Source organism: Oryzias latipes, chromosome 22 (genome assembly GCF_002234675.1).
Source record: "Oryzias latipes chromosome 22, ASM223467v1".
In the NCBI taxonomy this organism is placed as follows: Eukaryota; Metazoa; Chordata; class Actinopteri; order Beloniformes; family Adrianichthyidae; genus Oryzias; species Oryzias latipes.
This window is the reverse complement of record NC_019880.2, coordinates 11,678,747-11,694,601: the sequence shown is the minus strand read 5'-3', so window position 1 is coordinate 11,694,601 and position 15,855 is coordinate 11,678,747. Positions and strand designations below refer to the sequence as shown.

General features: G+C 42.1%; 1 protein-coding gene across 1 annotated transcript in view; it reads right to left on the bottom strand.

Annotated features, from left to right (window-relative positions):
* The window catches only part of LOC101156784 (ALK tyrosine kinase receptor), a 57,938-nt gene that overhangs the window by 8,420 nt on the left and 33,663 nt on the right, over window positions 1–15,855 (bottom strand). The window contains exons 17-19 of the mRNA XM_023951854.1: window positions 15,268–15,366; window positions 12,699–12,860; window positions 12,502–12,603 (exon numbers count right to left, since the gene is read on the bottom strand). Of these exons, the coding sequence (XP_023807622.1) occupies window positions 12,502–12,603; window positions 12,699–12,860; window positions 15,268–15,366 (363 nt within the window). The remainder of the gene's footprint in view (window positions 1–12,501; window positions 12,604–12,698; window positions 12,861–15,267; window positions 15,367–15,855) is intronic.

Genomic DNA, 15,855 nt, shown 5'->3' with positions numbered 1-15,855 from the left:
GGAAGGGAGGAGGAGGAGGAGGGATGCAGGAGATGGGGGGCGCCCAGGGTACAGACTACCTCCCTGCATGGGGGAGAGCTCAGGTGAAGAGACACCATTAAGCTACTGGGTGTGTGTGCATTTTGCTGTTGTCAAAACAACCAATGACTAAAAAAAGGATTAAAACTTTATTGTTCTAAAAGGCCTAACACAAGGTATTTACAAAAAGTAAGGCCCTTATTATACTTCTCTTATAATATAATAAATACAAATAATGTATACTTATAATACTTATTTACCAACAAGACAATCCAGTTACATCTATTTTTCTTTTAATGCAATATTGATTATTCTTCTTTCTCTTTCGGCTTTTCCCATCAGGGGTCGCCACAGCGAATCATCCTTTTCCACCTCACTCTATCATGAACATCTTCTACCCTAACGTTAGCCAACTTCATGTCCTCTGTTAAGACATCCATATATCTCCTCTTTGGCCGTCCTCTTGCCCTCCGGCCAGGCAGCTCCATCTCCAACATCCTTCTACCAATATATCCACTATCCCTTCTCTGAACATGTCCAAACCATCTCAGTCTGGCTTCTCTGACTTTGTCGCTAACACAGGCAACATGAGCCGTCCCTCTGATGTACTCGTTCCTTATCCTGTCTAACCTGGTCACTCCTAAGGAGAACCTCAACATCTTCATCTCTGCTACCTCCATCTCAGCCTCTTGTCTCTGTCTCACTGCTACCGTCTCTAACCCATAGAGCAGAGCTGGTCTCACCACTGTCTTGTACACCTTTCCTTTGAGTCTTGCTGGCACTCTTCTGTCACACAACACTCCTGACACTTTCCTCCAACCGCTCCAACCTGCCTGCACTCGCCTCTTCACCTCTTTTCCACAATCCCCATCACACTGAACTGTTGACCCCAAGTACTTAAACTCCTGCACCTTCTTCACCTCAGTCCCCTGTAGCCTAATGCTTCCACCTTGATCCCTCTCGTTCAGACACATGTATTCTGTCTTACTACGACTGACCTTCATACCTCTTCTTTCCAGAGCAAACCTCCACCTCTCTAGCTGTTCCTCCACCTGCTCTCTACTCTCACTGCAAATTACAATGTCATCTGCAAACATCATTGTCCAGGGAGATTCCTGTCTTACCTCGTCTGTCAGCCTGTCCATCAGCATAGCAAACAAAAAAGGACTCAAAGCTGATCCTTGGTGTAGTCCCACCTCCACCTTGAACTCCTCTGTCTGACCTACAGCACATCTCACCACCGTCATACTTCTCTCATACATGTCCTGAACTACTCTGACATACTTCTCTGCCACTCCAGACGACCTCATACAGTACCACAGCTCCTCCCTCGGCACCCTGTCATACGCCTTCTCTAGATCTACGAACACACAATGCAGCTCCTTCTGACCTTCTCTGTACTTTTCCATCAACATTCTCAAAGCAAAAATGGCATCAGTGGTGCTCTTACGGGGCATGAAACCATACTGCTGCTCACAAATCTCCACCTTCTTCCTAAGCCTGGCTTCCACTACTCTTTCCCACAGCTTCATTGTGTGGCTCATCAACTTTATTCCTCTATAGTTGCTGCAGTTCTGCATGTCACCCTTGTTTTTAAAGATCGGGACCAGAACGCTTCTCCTCCATTCCTCAGGCATCTTCTCACTCTCTAAAATCCTATTGAACAACCTCGTTAGAAATTCCACTGCTGTCTCTCCTAGGCACTTCCATACCTCCACAGGTACGTCATCAGGACCAACGGCCTTTCCGCTCTTCATCCTTTTCAGAGCCTTCCTAACCTCATCCTTTCCAATCTCTGCTACTTCCTGCTCCACAACAACCACATCTTCCTCCCTTCTTTCCCTGTCATTTTCCTCGTTCATCAGCTCCTCAAAATACTCCTTCCATCTTTTCTGTACACTCTCTTGGGTTGTTAGCACCTTTCCATCTCTGTCCTTAATCACCCTTATCTGTTGCACGTCCTTCCCATCTCTGTCTCTCTGTCTGGCTAGCCTGTACAAGTCCTTCTCTCCTTCCTTTGTGTCTAACCTGTCATAAAGCTCATCGTAAGCTTTCTGTTTGGCCTTTGCCACCACTCTCTTCACTCTACGCTGCGCTTCCTTGTACTCCTGTCTACCTTCCTCAGTCCTTTCTACATCCCACTTCCTTTTAGCCAACCTCTTCCTCTGGACGCATTCCTGTACTTCCTCATTCCACCACCAAGTCTCTTTACCGTCTTTCCTCTTTCCAGATGACACACCTAGCACCTTCCTACCTGTTTCCCTGATAATCTCTGCTGTAGTTTCCCAGTCCTCTGGAAGCTCATCCTGACCACCCAGGACCTGCCTCAACTTCTGCCTAAATTCCTCACAAGTTTCTTCATTCTGTAGCTTCCACCACTTGGTCTTCTTTTCTGTTTTCCCTATCTTCTTCTTCCTGACCTCCAGAGTCATCTTACACACCACCATGCGGTGCTGTCTGGCTACACTCTCTCCTACCACCACTTTGCAGTCATTAACCTCTCTCAAATGACCTCGTCTACATAGGATGTAGTCCACCTGAGTACTCCTACCTCCACTTCTGTATGTCACTCTATGTTCCTCTCTCTTCTGGAAGTAAGTGTTGACTACAGCCATTTCCATCCTCTTCGCAAAGTCCACCACCATCTGTCCCTCCAGATTCCTTTCCTTCACACCAAACCTGCCCATCACCTCCTCATCACCTCTGTTGCCCTCACCAACATGCCCATTAAAGTCTGCTCCAATAACAACTCTCTCTCCTCTGGGAAAACTCTCGATGACCTCATCCAACTCACTCCAGAATCTCTCCTTCACTTCTAACTCACAGCCAACCTGTGGCGCATACCCACTGACTACATTCACCATCACCCCTTCGATTTCTAACTTTAGGCTCATCATCCTGTCTGAGACTCTTTTCACCTCTAGAACACTGTTTACAAACTCCCCCTTCAGAATCACTCCTACCCCGTTTCTCTTCCTATCAACACCATGATAGAAAAGTTTGTATCCTCCTCCAATACTACGTGCCTTGCTGCCCTTCCACCTTGTCTCCTGCACACACAGTACATCTACCTTCCTTCTCTCCATCATGTCTGCCAGCTCTCTGCCTTTCCCTGTCATTGTGCCAACGTTAAGAGTCCCTATTCTCAAACCTATGTTCCTGCCTTTTCCCTTCTCTCTCTGGCCACGGACCCTTCTGCCTCCTCTCTTTCTTCGACCAACAGTAGTCAAATTTCCACCGACACCCTGTAGGTTAACAGCATCGGTGGCGGTCGTTGTTAACCCGGGCCTCGACCGATCCGGTATGTCTAAAGTGTTGTGGATGATTCGCATGGTTATTTTGGCAATTTTTACGCCGGATGCCCTTCCTGACGCAACCCTCTCTATTTATCCGGGCTTGGGACCGGCACAGAAGTTACTGGCTTGCAACCCCTGTGGCTAGATTTAATGCAATATTGATTATTAATTCTTATATTTCTAAGGTATTTACAGAAATCACAAGGGACACTTTTGCTTTATTTACTGTATTTTCTGATGGCTTAAGTCAAGTGGACCCTAACCTTTACCAGAAGCATTTCCCTTTTTAAATATTGTTTCACTCCTGATTTTCTTCAGCAGAGTAATTCCTTTTTTTCCCTTTGCATCAGGTTTAACAAGATTGATCAAATCTGGACGTTTACTTGCATTCACTGAATCATGTGTACACACACAGTTTGCTTAACCCTTGTGTTATCTTAGATGACCCCACCCTTACTTTGACGTGTTCTCCCTACCATGACAAAGGTGGATAAAGGTGGAAAGATTTCATGTAATCCATGGACACCAGTGAGGTTCACAAATCATTGAAGAAAAAAGGTTCAGAGCACTGTCTAGTGGGTCTAGATGACCCAACTCCCAATGTTAAACTAGGATAGCACAAGGGTTAAAGTCCCCACTCTGATGGGTTTTCATTTGTGATTATGCCGTTTTTAGCCTAAACTGTGTCCTTTTCTAGGACATAGTTTCTGCAGAGCGGCATTAGTTTATTAGAAATTCACCTTTTCATTTGTGGATGGGACTGTTAGCGCAGAGTAGGCCTGCCCCCACTTCCCATTGTCCATCAGTTTACACCCTCTCCGGTTAGCTTTATTCTTCCTGTACCTCAAGTGGACAGTTTTTACTGTTTGCTAAATTTCCCTTTTTTTAAAAGCACAACACTTAACCACAATCTGATGGGAAATCTCACATTTGTTTTAAGAGGACTGGAGCTTTACTGAAGACAGAATAATCTCTTTGAGCCACATGTCTGGATTTCATAATCAGAAATTCTCACAAAGCGCAAATATTGGAGGAGTAAGAGGGGCCGAACAAGACATATTTCATTATGAAATGTGGGCGGCCAGGGTACAGACTACCTCCCTGTATGGGGGAGAGCTCAGGTGAAGATATATAATGTGTGAGTAAGAATATATATACATACATATATATATGTGAAAGTGAGAATGTATGTATGTGAGTGGTTTATAATGAAATATGTTTGGACAGCCCCTCATAATCAATTTTTCTGTACATTTTTATAGGTAAGACGATGCAATTGCTGGAGCCTATCCCAGCTACTGTAGGGCAAAAGTGGGCTACAGCCTGGACAGGTCATCAGTTCATTGCAAGGCCACACAGTCAGATTCACACCTGGGAGACAATTTAGAGATACCTCTGAGGCCTGTTTTTGGAAGCCAGAGGGTCTGAGGAAACCCCCCACATGCACAAGGAGAACATTCAAACTACACACAGAGGAGATCCAGGTATTGTGGGAATTGAACCAGGACATTCTCACTGAGAGGCGAGAGGGCTAACCACTACGCCATTGCGCAGCCCAGTTAAAAAAAAACTCTGTAAACATTTTAGACTGACTTTAGTGAACCGTCTTTTTTTCCCTTTGGTATTTTTGGTTCTTAAATCAGATCCTCAAGGGTTGCAGACCAAAAAATACCAAAGACAACCTGGTTTGAAGAAAAAGTCGGAATCTGAATTGCTTCCCAACCCCTCTGGCTCCTCACTGTTGCTCCAGTTGTAGGGGCATTTAAAGCTGTAGTGGTGTCTGAAAGTCTTCTTTTAAGGAGCTGTAGCAACTTAGGCCTGACTATCCCTCCGTCAGTAGGTTGATCCGCCTTGTGCTGTGGCGCAGAGGACAAACACATTTCTTCATGAGGGTGTGCTCTGAAGCACAGAAGTTTACATTTGAATGTAAATATTAAGTTTTTGTTTTTGCATGACTTTTTAAAGTGATGAAAACCAAAGTTATGTATTTCCCGAACACTAGCAGCTAAGCACTAGATGACCGGCAACCACTGATGACGTTGTCGAGTAGTAGTAACGTCTGAATTTAAAGACACAGTTTATGTCATATCTCTCCATTTGGAGGGATAAATGTTAGGGGAGGGAGAAACCATATGGGTAGTGAAGCAGGGATGTGCAATGCATTGCTGTGATGTCATCCAAATGCTCCCTTTTTGTGAATCAACTTAAAACAATACTTGGTCTCATCCATCGCCATGGTTTTGAATCTAGCCACAGGGGTTGCAAGCCAGTTGCCTCTGTGCCGGTCCCAAGCCCGGATAAATAGAGAGGGTTGCGTCAGGAAGGGCATCCGGCGTAAAAATTGCCAAAATAACCATGCAAATCATCCACAACACTTTAGACATACCGGATTTGTCGAGGCCCGGGTTAACAACGACCGCCACCGATGCTGTTAACCTACAGGGTGTCGGTGGAAATTTGACTACTGTTGGTCGAAGAAAGAGGGGAGGCAGAAGGGTCCGTGGCCAGAGAGAGAAGGGAAAAGGCAGGAACATAGGTTTGAGAATAGGGACTCTTAACGTTGGCACAATGACAGGGAAAGGCAGAGAGCTGGCAGACATGATGGAGAGAAGGAAGGTAGATGTACTGTGTGTGCAGGAGACAAGGTGGAAGGGCAGCAAGGCACGTAGTATTGGAAGAGGATACAAACTGTTCTATCATGGTGTTGATAGGAAGAGAAACGGGGTAGGTGTGATTCTGAAGGGGGAGTTTGTAAACAGCGTTCTAGAGGTGAAAAGAGTCTCAGACAGGATGATGAGCCTAAAGTTAGAAATCGAAGGGGTGATGGTGAATGTAGTCAGTGGGTATGCGCCACAGGTTGGCTGTGAGTTAGAAGTGAAGGAGAGATTCTGGAGTGAGTTGGATGAGGTCATAGAGAGTATCCCCAGAGGAGAGAGAGTTGTTATTGGAGCAGACTTTAATGGACATGTTGGTGAGGGCAATAGAGGTGACGAGGAGGTGATGGGCAGGTTTGGTGTGAAGGAAAGGAATCTGGAGGGACAGATGGTGGTGGACTTTGCGAAGAGGATGGAAATGGCTGTAGTCAACACTTACTTCCAGAAGAGAGAGGAACATAGAGTGACATACAGAAGTGGAGGTAGGAGTACTCAGGTGGACTACATCCTATGCAGACGAGGTCATTTGAGAGAGGTTATTGACTGCAAAGTGGTGGTAGGAGAGAGTGTAGCCAGACAGCACCGCATGGTGGTGTGTAAGATGACTCTGGAGGTCAGGAAGAAGAAGAGAGGGAAAACAGAAAAGAAGACCAAGTGGTGGAAGCTACAGAATGAAGAAACTTGTGAGGAATTTAGGCAGAAGTTGAGACAGGTCCTGGGTGGTCAGGATGAGCTTCCAGATGACTGGGAAACTACAGCAGAGATTATCAGGGAAACAGGTAGGAAGGTGCTAGGTGTGTCATCTGGAAAGAGGAAAGACGGTAAAGACACTTGGTGGTGGAATGAGGAAGTACAGGACTGCGTCCAGAGGAAGAGGTTGGCTAAAAGGAAGTGGGATGTAGAAAGGACTAAGGAAGGTAGACAGGAGTACAAGGAAGCGCAGCGTAGAGTGAAAAGAGAGGTGGCAAAGGCCAAACAGAAAGCTTACGATGAGCTTTATGACAGGTTAGACACAAAGGAAGGAGAAAAGGACTTGTACAGGCTAGCCAGACAGAGAGACAGAGATGGGAAGGACGTGCAACAGATAAGGGTGATTAAGGACAGAGATGGAAAGGTGCTAACAACTCAGGAGAGTGTACAGAAAAGATGGAAGGAGTATTTTGAGGAGCTGATGAACGAGGAAAATGACAGGGAAAGAAGGGAGGAAGATGTGGTTGTTGTGGAGCAGGAAGTAGCAGAGATTGGAAAGGATGAGGTTAGGAAGGCTCTGAAAAGGATGAAGAGCGGAAAGGCCGTTGGTCCTGATGACCTACCTTTGGAGGTATGGAAGTGCTTAGGAGAGACAGCAGTGGAATTTCTAACGAGGTTGTTCAATAGGATTTTAGAGAGTGAGAAGATGCCTGAGGAATGGAGGAGAAGCGTTCTGGTTCCGATCTTTAAGAACAAGGGTGACACGCAGAACTGCAGCAACTATAGAGGAATAAAGTTGATGAGCCACACAATGAAGCTGTGGGAAAGAGTAGTGGAAGCCAGGCTTAGGAAGAAGGTGGAGATTTGTGAGCAGCAGTATGGTTTCATGCCCCGTAAGAGCACCACTGATGCAATTTTTTGCTTTGAGAATGTTGATGGAAAAGTACAGAGAAGGTCAGAAGGAGCTGCATTGTGTGTTCGTAGATTTAGAGAAGGCGTATGACAGGGTGCCGAGGGAGGAGCTGTGGTACTGTATGAGGTCGTCTGGAGTGGCAGAGAAGTATGTCAGAGTAGTTCAGGACATGTATGAGAGAAGTATGACGGTGGTGAGATGTGCTGTAGGTCAGACAGAGGAGTTCAAGGTGGAGGTGGGACTACACCAAGGATCAGCTTTGAGTCCTTTTTTGTTTGCTATGCTGATGGACAGGCTGACAGACGAGGTAAGACAGGAATCTCCCTGGACAATGATGTTTGCGGATGACATTGTAATTTGCAGTGAGAGTAGAGAGCAGGTGGAGGAACAGCTAGAGAGGTGGAGGTTTGCTCTGGAAAGAAGAGGCATGAAGGTCAGTCGTAGTAAGACAGAATACATGTGTCTGAACGAGAGGGATCAAGGTAGAAGCGTTAGGTTACAGGGGGCTGAGGTGAAGAAGGTACAGGAGTTTAAGTACTTGGGGTCAACAGTTCAGTGTGATGGGGAGTGTGGAAAAGAGGTGAAGAGGCGAGTGCAGGCAGGTTGGAGCGGTTGGAGGAAAGTGTCAGGAGTGTTGTGTGACAGAAGAGTGCCAGCAAGACTCAAAGGAAAGGTGTACAAGACAGTGGTGAGACCAGCTCTGCTCTATGGGTTAGAGACGGTAGCAGTGAGACAGAGACAAGAGGCTGAGATGGAGGTAGCGGAGATGAAGATGTTGAGGTTCTCCTTAGGAGTGACCAGGTTAGACAGGATAAGGAACGAGTACATCAGAGGGACGGCTCATGTTGCCTGTGTTAGCGACAAAGTCAGAGAAGCCAGACTGAGATGGTTTGGACATGTTCAGAGGAGGGATAGTGGATATATTGGTAGAAGGATGTTGGAGATGGAGCTGCCTGGCAGGAGGGCAAGAGGACGGCCAAAGAGGAGATACATGGATGTCTTGACAGAGGACATGAAGTTGGCTAATGTTAGGGTAGAAGATGTCCATGATAGAGTGAGGTGGAAAAGGATGATTCGCTGTGGCGACCCCTGATGGGAAAAGCCGAAAGAGAAAGATCCATCGCCATGGTTTTGAATGTCTTGTCCAGTGAGTTGGTTTATGTCCATTCATATAATTAGGATTAAATGGAAACACTGAAATTATATTTTTTCAACATTTCTAGAACTTTGATAAAGTTTTGCACATATATGTAAGGGAAACACAGCTACTGTCTTCCATTACTCTACTAGCAATCAAACTGGCTTGTCCTCTCTAACGCAAATTTTGTTAGCTTTTTAAAAACAGTTTATTCTGTAACCAGTTCACTTTACCCAGATTTGCCTAACCAAATACAGTAAAAACATATCCCAGTGGCTGCTACTGAGTCTGTTGCTTTTGCATGGTTTTTGCAACCTTTCTTTACATCTCTTCCTCAGCAAAGCAACATACTTAAAATCTTTAAAAGCAAATCCAGGAGTGCCCATTTTAGAAAAAAAAATTGTGACTCATACAAGAAGGACCAGAAATCATAATACATAGAAAGTGCATCACTTACATCATTACCAATTGGAAATTGAATGCAACATCAAACATTATACATCAAAAGAAGGTTTGGTATAAAAATGATGTCAGGTTAAGCTTTTGAAATGGCCAAAGCATCCGTGTCACCATCATGGGGGATCCTCCAACACATTTAAAAAACAGCAGATGAAATGAAAAGCTCCACAAAAATACTGGATTTGGCATTTTGACAAAACCCCAAAACAAGCAGGGTTCTGGTAAATTTTAGGGGTTTCAAAAAGTCCAAGAGTTTAAAGTCAGTGTCATCACGGCATGGGTAGTTATTCCTGTGAGTGCTTTCTCCTTCTAAACACAGCCGTGTCTGCCATTAGCTGTCTAGATGACTTTACTCCTCTTGAGCTGCATTTTTTTCTTGCATCATTTTCATTTTAATCTGGACAAATTTCAACAGGAAGACAATGAATTTTCTCCAAATGATAATGTGCTCGACTGAATAAAAAAAAAAAAAAAACGAATGAAGAAACAATCATAGGACAACTGATGCACTTTTCTCTCTTATGGTAGTAAAAAAAACAGTTACAACATTTAAAAGTTTTAGAAAATAGTTGTTGAAAGAGTTGTGATTTCATGAAGTTGGCTCTTAAAGTTATTGACATATTTTAACCAGTAAAAGCTGTAAAATAAAAAAAAACAAATGAACTCGCTCAGGCCTTAAAAATCCAAACAGTACTGGCGATTAAAATGTCAGCTTCATTTTCCATCACTTCTCTTATTGGATATTTCCTTTTGTTTTCTTTAGTGAAAACCCAATAATTTAGGTGAGGTCCGATTTTCTTGTCAGAGAGAGGTTCAGCTCGTTTAGAACTTCACTGATGTGCATGCAAAGATAAGATTTACAAGAGCTTGTTGTGGTAATGAAATTGAGGATATTCATCATCTGAGTTTCCTCAAACCTCTGCATGAACGCAGAGAGGACAGCAGGAAAGGAGTCTTGCCCCAGCTGAGAATATGCTTCTCTTCTCTATAATCAGCTATGATAGGTCATAGGAAAAAAGTTCTCAGCTATTTCCTCACTCAATGGCTTATTAGGTGAGTAAATTTTAACTCTAAATGTGATTAAAAAGAAATTCAAATATAATTATCTGGCAACAACATGTTGTACTTGTGAGATTTACAGCAGTCTGCAATTATTTTGGCTCATTTTTCTCTTCTTTTTTTATCACTCTCTTCTGTTTTTTAACAATAAACAAAGTCAGCCTAGTCTTTTTTGTATGTCAATGGAAATTTTAAGATTTCTATTATTGAACAGCACACAAGATTGGAGCTGCTAGCCGAGTAGCTTTGCTTACTGATAATTTATTAATCTGCATTTTTTTTTGTTTTCTGTGCCTTAACTGGGTTGGAAGGTTTAATTTAGGTGTTGGGAAAAGGAAAGATGCCTACCTAGCTTATGAACAGTTAACTAAGGTAAGTTGCTTTTTGCTAATTCCTTTCCTTCTACTAATTTTCTATGCTATTTCATAAAATCATCTTGTGGAGACTGGCATCATCAACAAGCCTAAACCAGTTTGGGAAGGTTTAGTCTTCTAACCTTTCTCTTTAGGCATGTCTGCCTCCTCATTCAATTCCTTTCTCCTTTCTTCTCTCCTTAGATTTTCTCATCTCTATCTTGGAGATAGGCAATTATCAAGATAATTATCATGGTAACTAGTTATTAGTGCTGTGATTGCTTGTTTTAGTTTGATTAGCAGCTTGTGCAGTTGGGGGTTGTGACTGCAGACATAGAAGGGGTGTTTCTGGGAGGCTGAAAAACTCTGAGACCTGCTAGCACCCATACCAATTTAGTGTGGACCACTGTAAATGTAAACTGGTGCTGCTAAAGCTTTAGCCACATTCACCCGTGCGTAGTTTGATCTATATGGCAGCGTCTTAGGGGGAGTGTAGGTGTGCCTTGCAGTTCCCTTGAGGCTTGTCCGGCCGCCTCATGTGACGTTGTTGAAAACTGAATGTGCGATTATTGTGTGTGTGTGGTAAATGTATTGTGAAATATTCATAAGGCTAATGTCAAGTTGCAAGCACCTATGATGTACGGTTGATGCTGTCGTATGTTGCCCTTACGCCACTCCGTACTTGTCAGTAAGGTGCAAGAACTGGCCCCTTGCTGCTCCCGCATGGGGTGTGCATGTGATATCTAAGTGCCTGCAGACGCTTGTAGGATCCATACACAAACTACTCGCGGATTTTCTAAATTCTAACAGTCAAGCTGCATGCAAGGAGCCCACACCTATCACATGAACAGCACTTACAGGTCTCCTCGTGGTCAAAAAACAGAAAAGAACTGTGAGACATGCCTGCGGCTCACCCACTTCACCCTTACTTTACCACTGTGTGTTGTACTAAGCATTCAGTATGACTTGTGGCTCACAGCATGCATGTAGGAAAAAAATTTGCATGAAGATTTTCAACATATCGGCTCACTGAGTGGTCTATGGCCTTCTTGTGGCCCACCTGCATGCCGCATACATGTTTGCTAATTTTTCACCTGCAGAGATACCGTACCTAGCAGCAAGATTCGTTCTGACCAAGGCTAAATCACAAGCTTACACAAATCTATGACGACACAGATCGATGCATTTCTTTTAGGCCAACCAAGGGGTCGGAATGTCATTGAGTAATTTGCTATTTAATATAATCATATCTAGTTTTCCACATATCCCAGATAACTAAAACTTTCAACCAACTGATAAAATCCCATCATGGCTTTAATCGCTCTTACATTACAGTGCTTTGAATGAGTTGAATTTGAATAATACCACAAAGTCTGTGAGATGATGAAAAGATGCTAAAGAGTTCCTTCTTTTCAGTTTGTCCTTAGTGAGTCTGTCTGGAGGGACAACAATTAATGTTTGATAAATTCCATTTATCATTTTGTAGTTAAACAATATTAAAATGAACGTCAATGACTTTATATTTTTATAATAAAGATGTTTATACTGCATCTCAATGATGTCTTACTTCAGCTAAGGCAACTAAACAGGAGAATATGTTGCATTTATCAGTGGTTTTTATGAAATAATTTCATGTTTTACCCACTCTCATCCTCTTTGGACTAATCTGTATTTACACAGAGGATGAAATTAAGTTTTTTTTTCAACGAAAAAGCTGAAATGAAAGTATGCTTCGAGTCAGTTGACCTCTAACTCAGAGTCTGGTTTTCTTGCACACAGTGAGAAAGAACATCGAAATGCCGATACACATCGTTCTTGTGTCTTTCATTAGTAGCGTCTGAAAAGCACATATCCAGTTGGGCTCACAGCCGACGGAAGGTGGAGGGAAAAGTCTGTGCACACAACTGAAGGAGTCTCTTACTGAGGATGATGCCGGTACAGACGAGAGCAACGCCGCTCGCAACCGTGGAAACAACGACGGCCAGGACCAAGGGTGTGGACATCTCTCCCTTTGGGGGTGCAGCTTGGGAAGGTGCATTGAGTAAAATGAGATTTTAACTTATCAGACGTATTAATTACATTGCAGCTGATGTTCATCACAAAATGCCAGTAGTGTACCTGCAGCACTGATGCATGTGACATTGTCACTGGCCAGGAATTCATCGTCTTCACAGACGCAGAGGAGGAAGTGGCTCTCCTCTTCTCGCTTGCAGCTTTGTGTCTTACAGTGGCTGCAGTTGAGCTGCACCTTGATCTCGCATTCACCGTGACCCTCCATTGCTGAAAGGAACAATGTATGTATTAATGAAAACATTTCATGTTGATGAAGTAAAAACAGTCTGAAAAATGACCTCATGTGAGGACTATCAGCAGCTGCCATTTATATATTTTTTACTTTTCACCCATGTAGATTCATTGTAGCATTACACAACATTTCTGTACTTAGATATCTCATATTTTTCCCATTTGTAACATTTTTCCGCAAACTTCGCCAGTAGCTACTTATCCGCCCAGATTCTATCTGGATATATTAAGTTATGATCCCCTAAATCCCCACAAACTATTTTTTATTGTACTAATAAAAAGCCATATTTTTGAAGTGTACACTGCTGGTTAGTATGCTAGTCTCCAACACAAAAGAGAGAAGAAATGTTCTCATTACATTGGGGCTTGTTGTTTTACTACTCATATTAAGATTTCCTAAAAACCACAGAGCATAGCTGTGGCTGACCTAAAGACCCATTTAGAAAAAAATCGTGTTTTTAACATGTTCTTGTGGCATTTTTCTTATGATGGAGTATGTATATTACAAAAAATAAGCCCAAAATTGCTTTTCTGAGAATTTCTTTATCCAAATCTTTGTGAATCAGGAGCAGATGAAAAATGCTGTTTGAAAAAGATCCCATTTGTGATGGAGAAAATATGCCACAAGCTCCATGCTCCAGGCTCTTAGGTATGGGGAAGGGAACGGGGGTGGGGCTGCTCTGCGCTAATAGTCCCACTCCTAGTTGAATTTCGGATGAATTGCTGCTGCTCTGCAGAAACTGTCCTAGAAAATGACAATAAAAAAAAAGGCTAAAAACAGCAAACTCCCAATTGAAAGACGACTGGGATGCTTTTAAAATGGAGTGGGAAAATTTTTGACCAATTTGTCGTCAGAATCTCTCTCTTCATTCATCTCCAGCAGACAAAAACTGATGAAAGTCCAGACATTAATTAAAAACATCCCAAACGAAAGGGTGAAAAAAATGTTTTCCCCAGAAAAATATCATTTTTTAGTTGTGGATTCTTCCATCATGTTCTTAGCACAGCATATGTTTGCTTGATGTTTAATAAGACATGAGTTTGGCTCATCTTGGGACTTTCTGCTGACGTTCAAATAACCATTAAATTAAAAATGAACAAGAAAAGTCGGAAACACTCTGACCAAGAGATTAAGGTGTTGAACAACAGCGGCTGTTTTTTTAATCATCACACACATTTCATGTTAAAGTTGGTGCGGTTAATTATTAATTACTCTTCCTTTGTGTTGCTAAACTGCTCTGTGATGCCTTGAAATTCCAGCTCTTCAACAGAAAAAAAACAGAAATGTCTTGATCTTACCCAACTTCAAAACAAAATACCTTTTGAGTAGCAACATCTGATGTGGGAGATGACAGATTAACGTGCATAAAAAAATTGGCTTTTCTTTTTCAAAAATATGCTTTGAAAGTATTTCATCCTATAGATCAGTCAATGCGTTCGAGAGTGATGACATAGCAGCGCTCAACTTTAAAGACAACAGTGTCTTTTTCTTGGGGAAAATAGAGGTCAGCCTGTCTGTTGGCGCCGACGGCAACAAGCAGCATGAGGCTGTGAATTAGCCCTCTACTTTCTCCAGCTGAAGTGATGAGAATCAGATGAGCTCAGGAACAACACAAACGTTTGAAAAGAACAATGAAAATAGCTTAAAAAAAACACCTAAAAATGTCAAATATTTATGATCTTAAGCCTCTTTCAAAGGTTTTTAATACATGTTTTCATCTTAAAAGACTTGATGCATAGCAGGTATTCTTACAGAGCTGCATAATATCCTCTCCTTATTGTGTTTTGGGTTTATTTTTTTCTTATTTATTAAAAGAAGGCAGAATTTCATTGAAACCTTTGGCAGTTTTTACCCTTTTACTAGATTGTTTTTTGCTCTTGAAATTGATCGATAGTTTGCACGTTGTGAAATCTTCTCAAAATACATTTACTCAGCTGAATGAAAAGATCTTCTGCTTTTGGTTTTGAAAGAAAAAAAAAATCAGTAGTTTCTGATTCATACGGCTTCTTGTTTAAACTTGCTTTGCAATGCAGCAAATTGCTCCATTCTTCTGTCTGATGGGTTGCACCAAAGGCCAGTTAAGACAATGAACACTGGACAGGATTAAGTTGTGCATAAAAAATAAATGAATGGATGAAAGTAATAATTAGTTAATTTACATACTCTAAAAAGTCCTGATTTTTCCATTTTTCCAACTAATTAATGGTGTTTTTTTTCCCTACAGAGGCGTTTTATACATGCGTATAAGGAGAAATGTTTTTGATTTATAATAAAATTTAAGATGACATCAAAGAAGTTGTAGATTTTTCTGTTTTTCTTTCATTCATCCTTTCAAAAATAAAGATTTGTCTTATAAAAGCCCCATAAATTGAACAAGCTGACCTGCCAGAGGCTGCAGGAAAATCTCTCCCAGCGGATGGATAAAGGAAACTCCGTTCTGGCCATCGGCTGTGATGTCATCTGTCAGTGCAGCGTCACCACCTGCAAAACATTTTTTTTTAAAGTCCATCTATATTACTCCTTTAATCAAATAATTCCTATTTTTAAAAATAAAAGTAAAACAATCCATCCATCCTGTTTTCATTCTACAGGTGATTTTGATTTTGTCTTCAGTGATTAACTCAAGTTTCAGTTACTAATCTTTTTTGAGAGAATTGGCTTCTCATCTAATGACTTTCTGCATTACGCTTCTGGATGCAGATACATTTCAGGAGGCAGGTTGCCAACTATTGTTAATAAATGGGTAGACACTGATCTTAGTTGAAAGGATTTATATGACAGCATACTGCAATACTCAGAAGTTACAAACTGCTGCAGATTTTAATGTTGGAAGCAAAAATAGTTCAACCAAAAAAACAAAAAATTGGTTTTACACACACACACATACACACACCCACACACACACACACAATTTCCACTTCCATTGATTGTTCTCTACCTCAGAATTGCGTTTCCAGACCTGTTAAACAC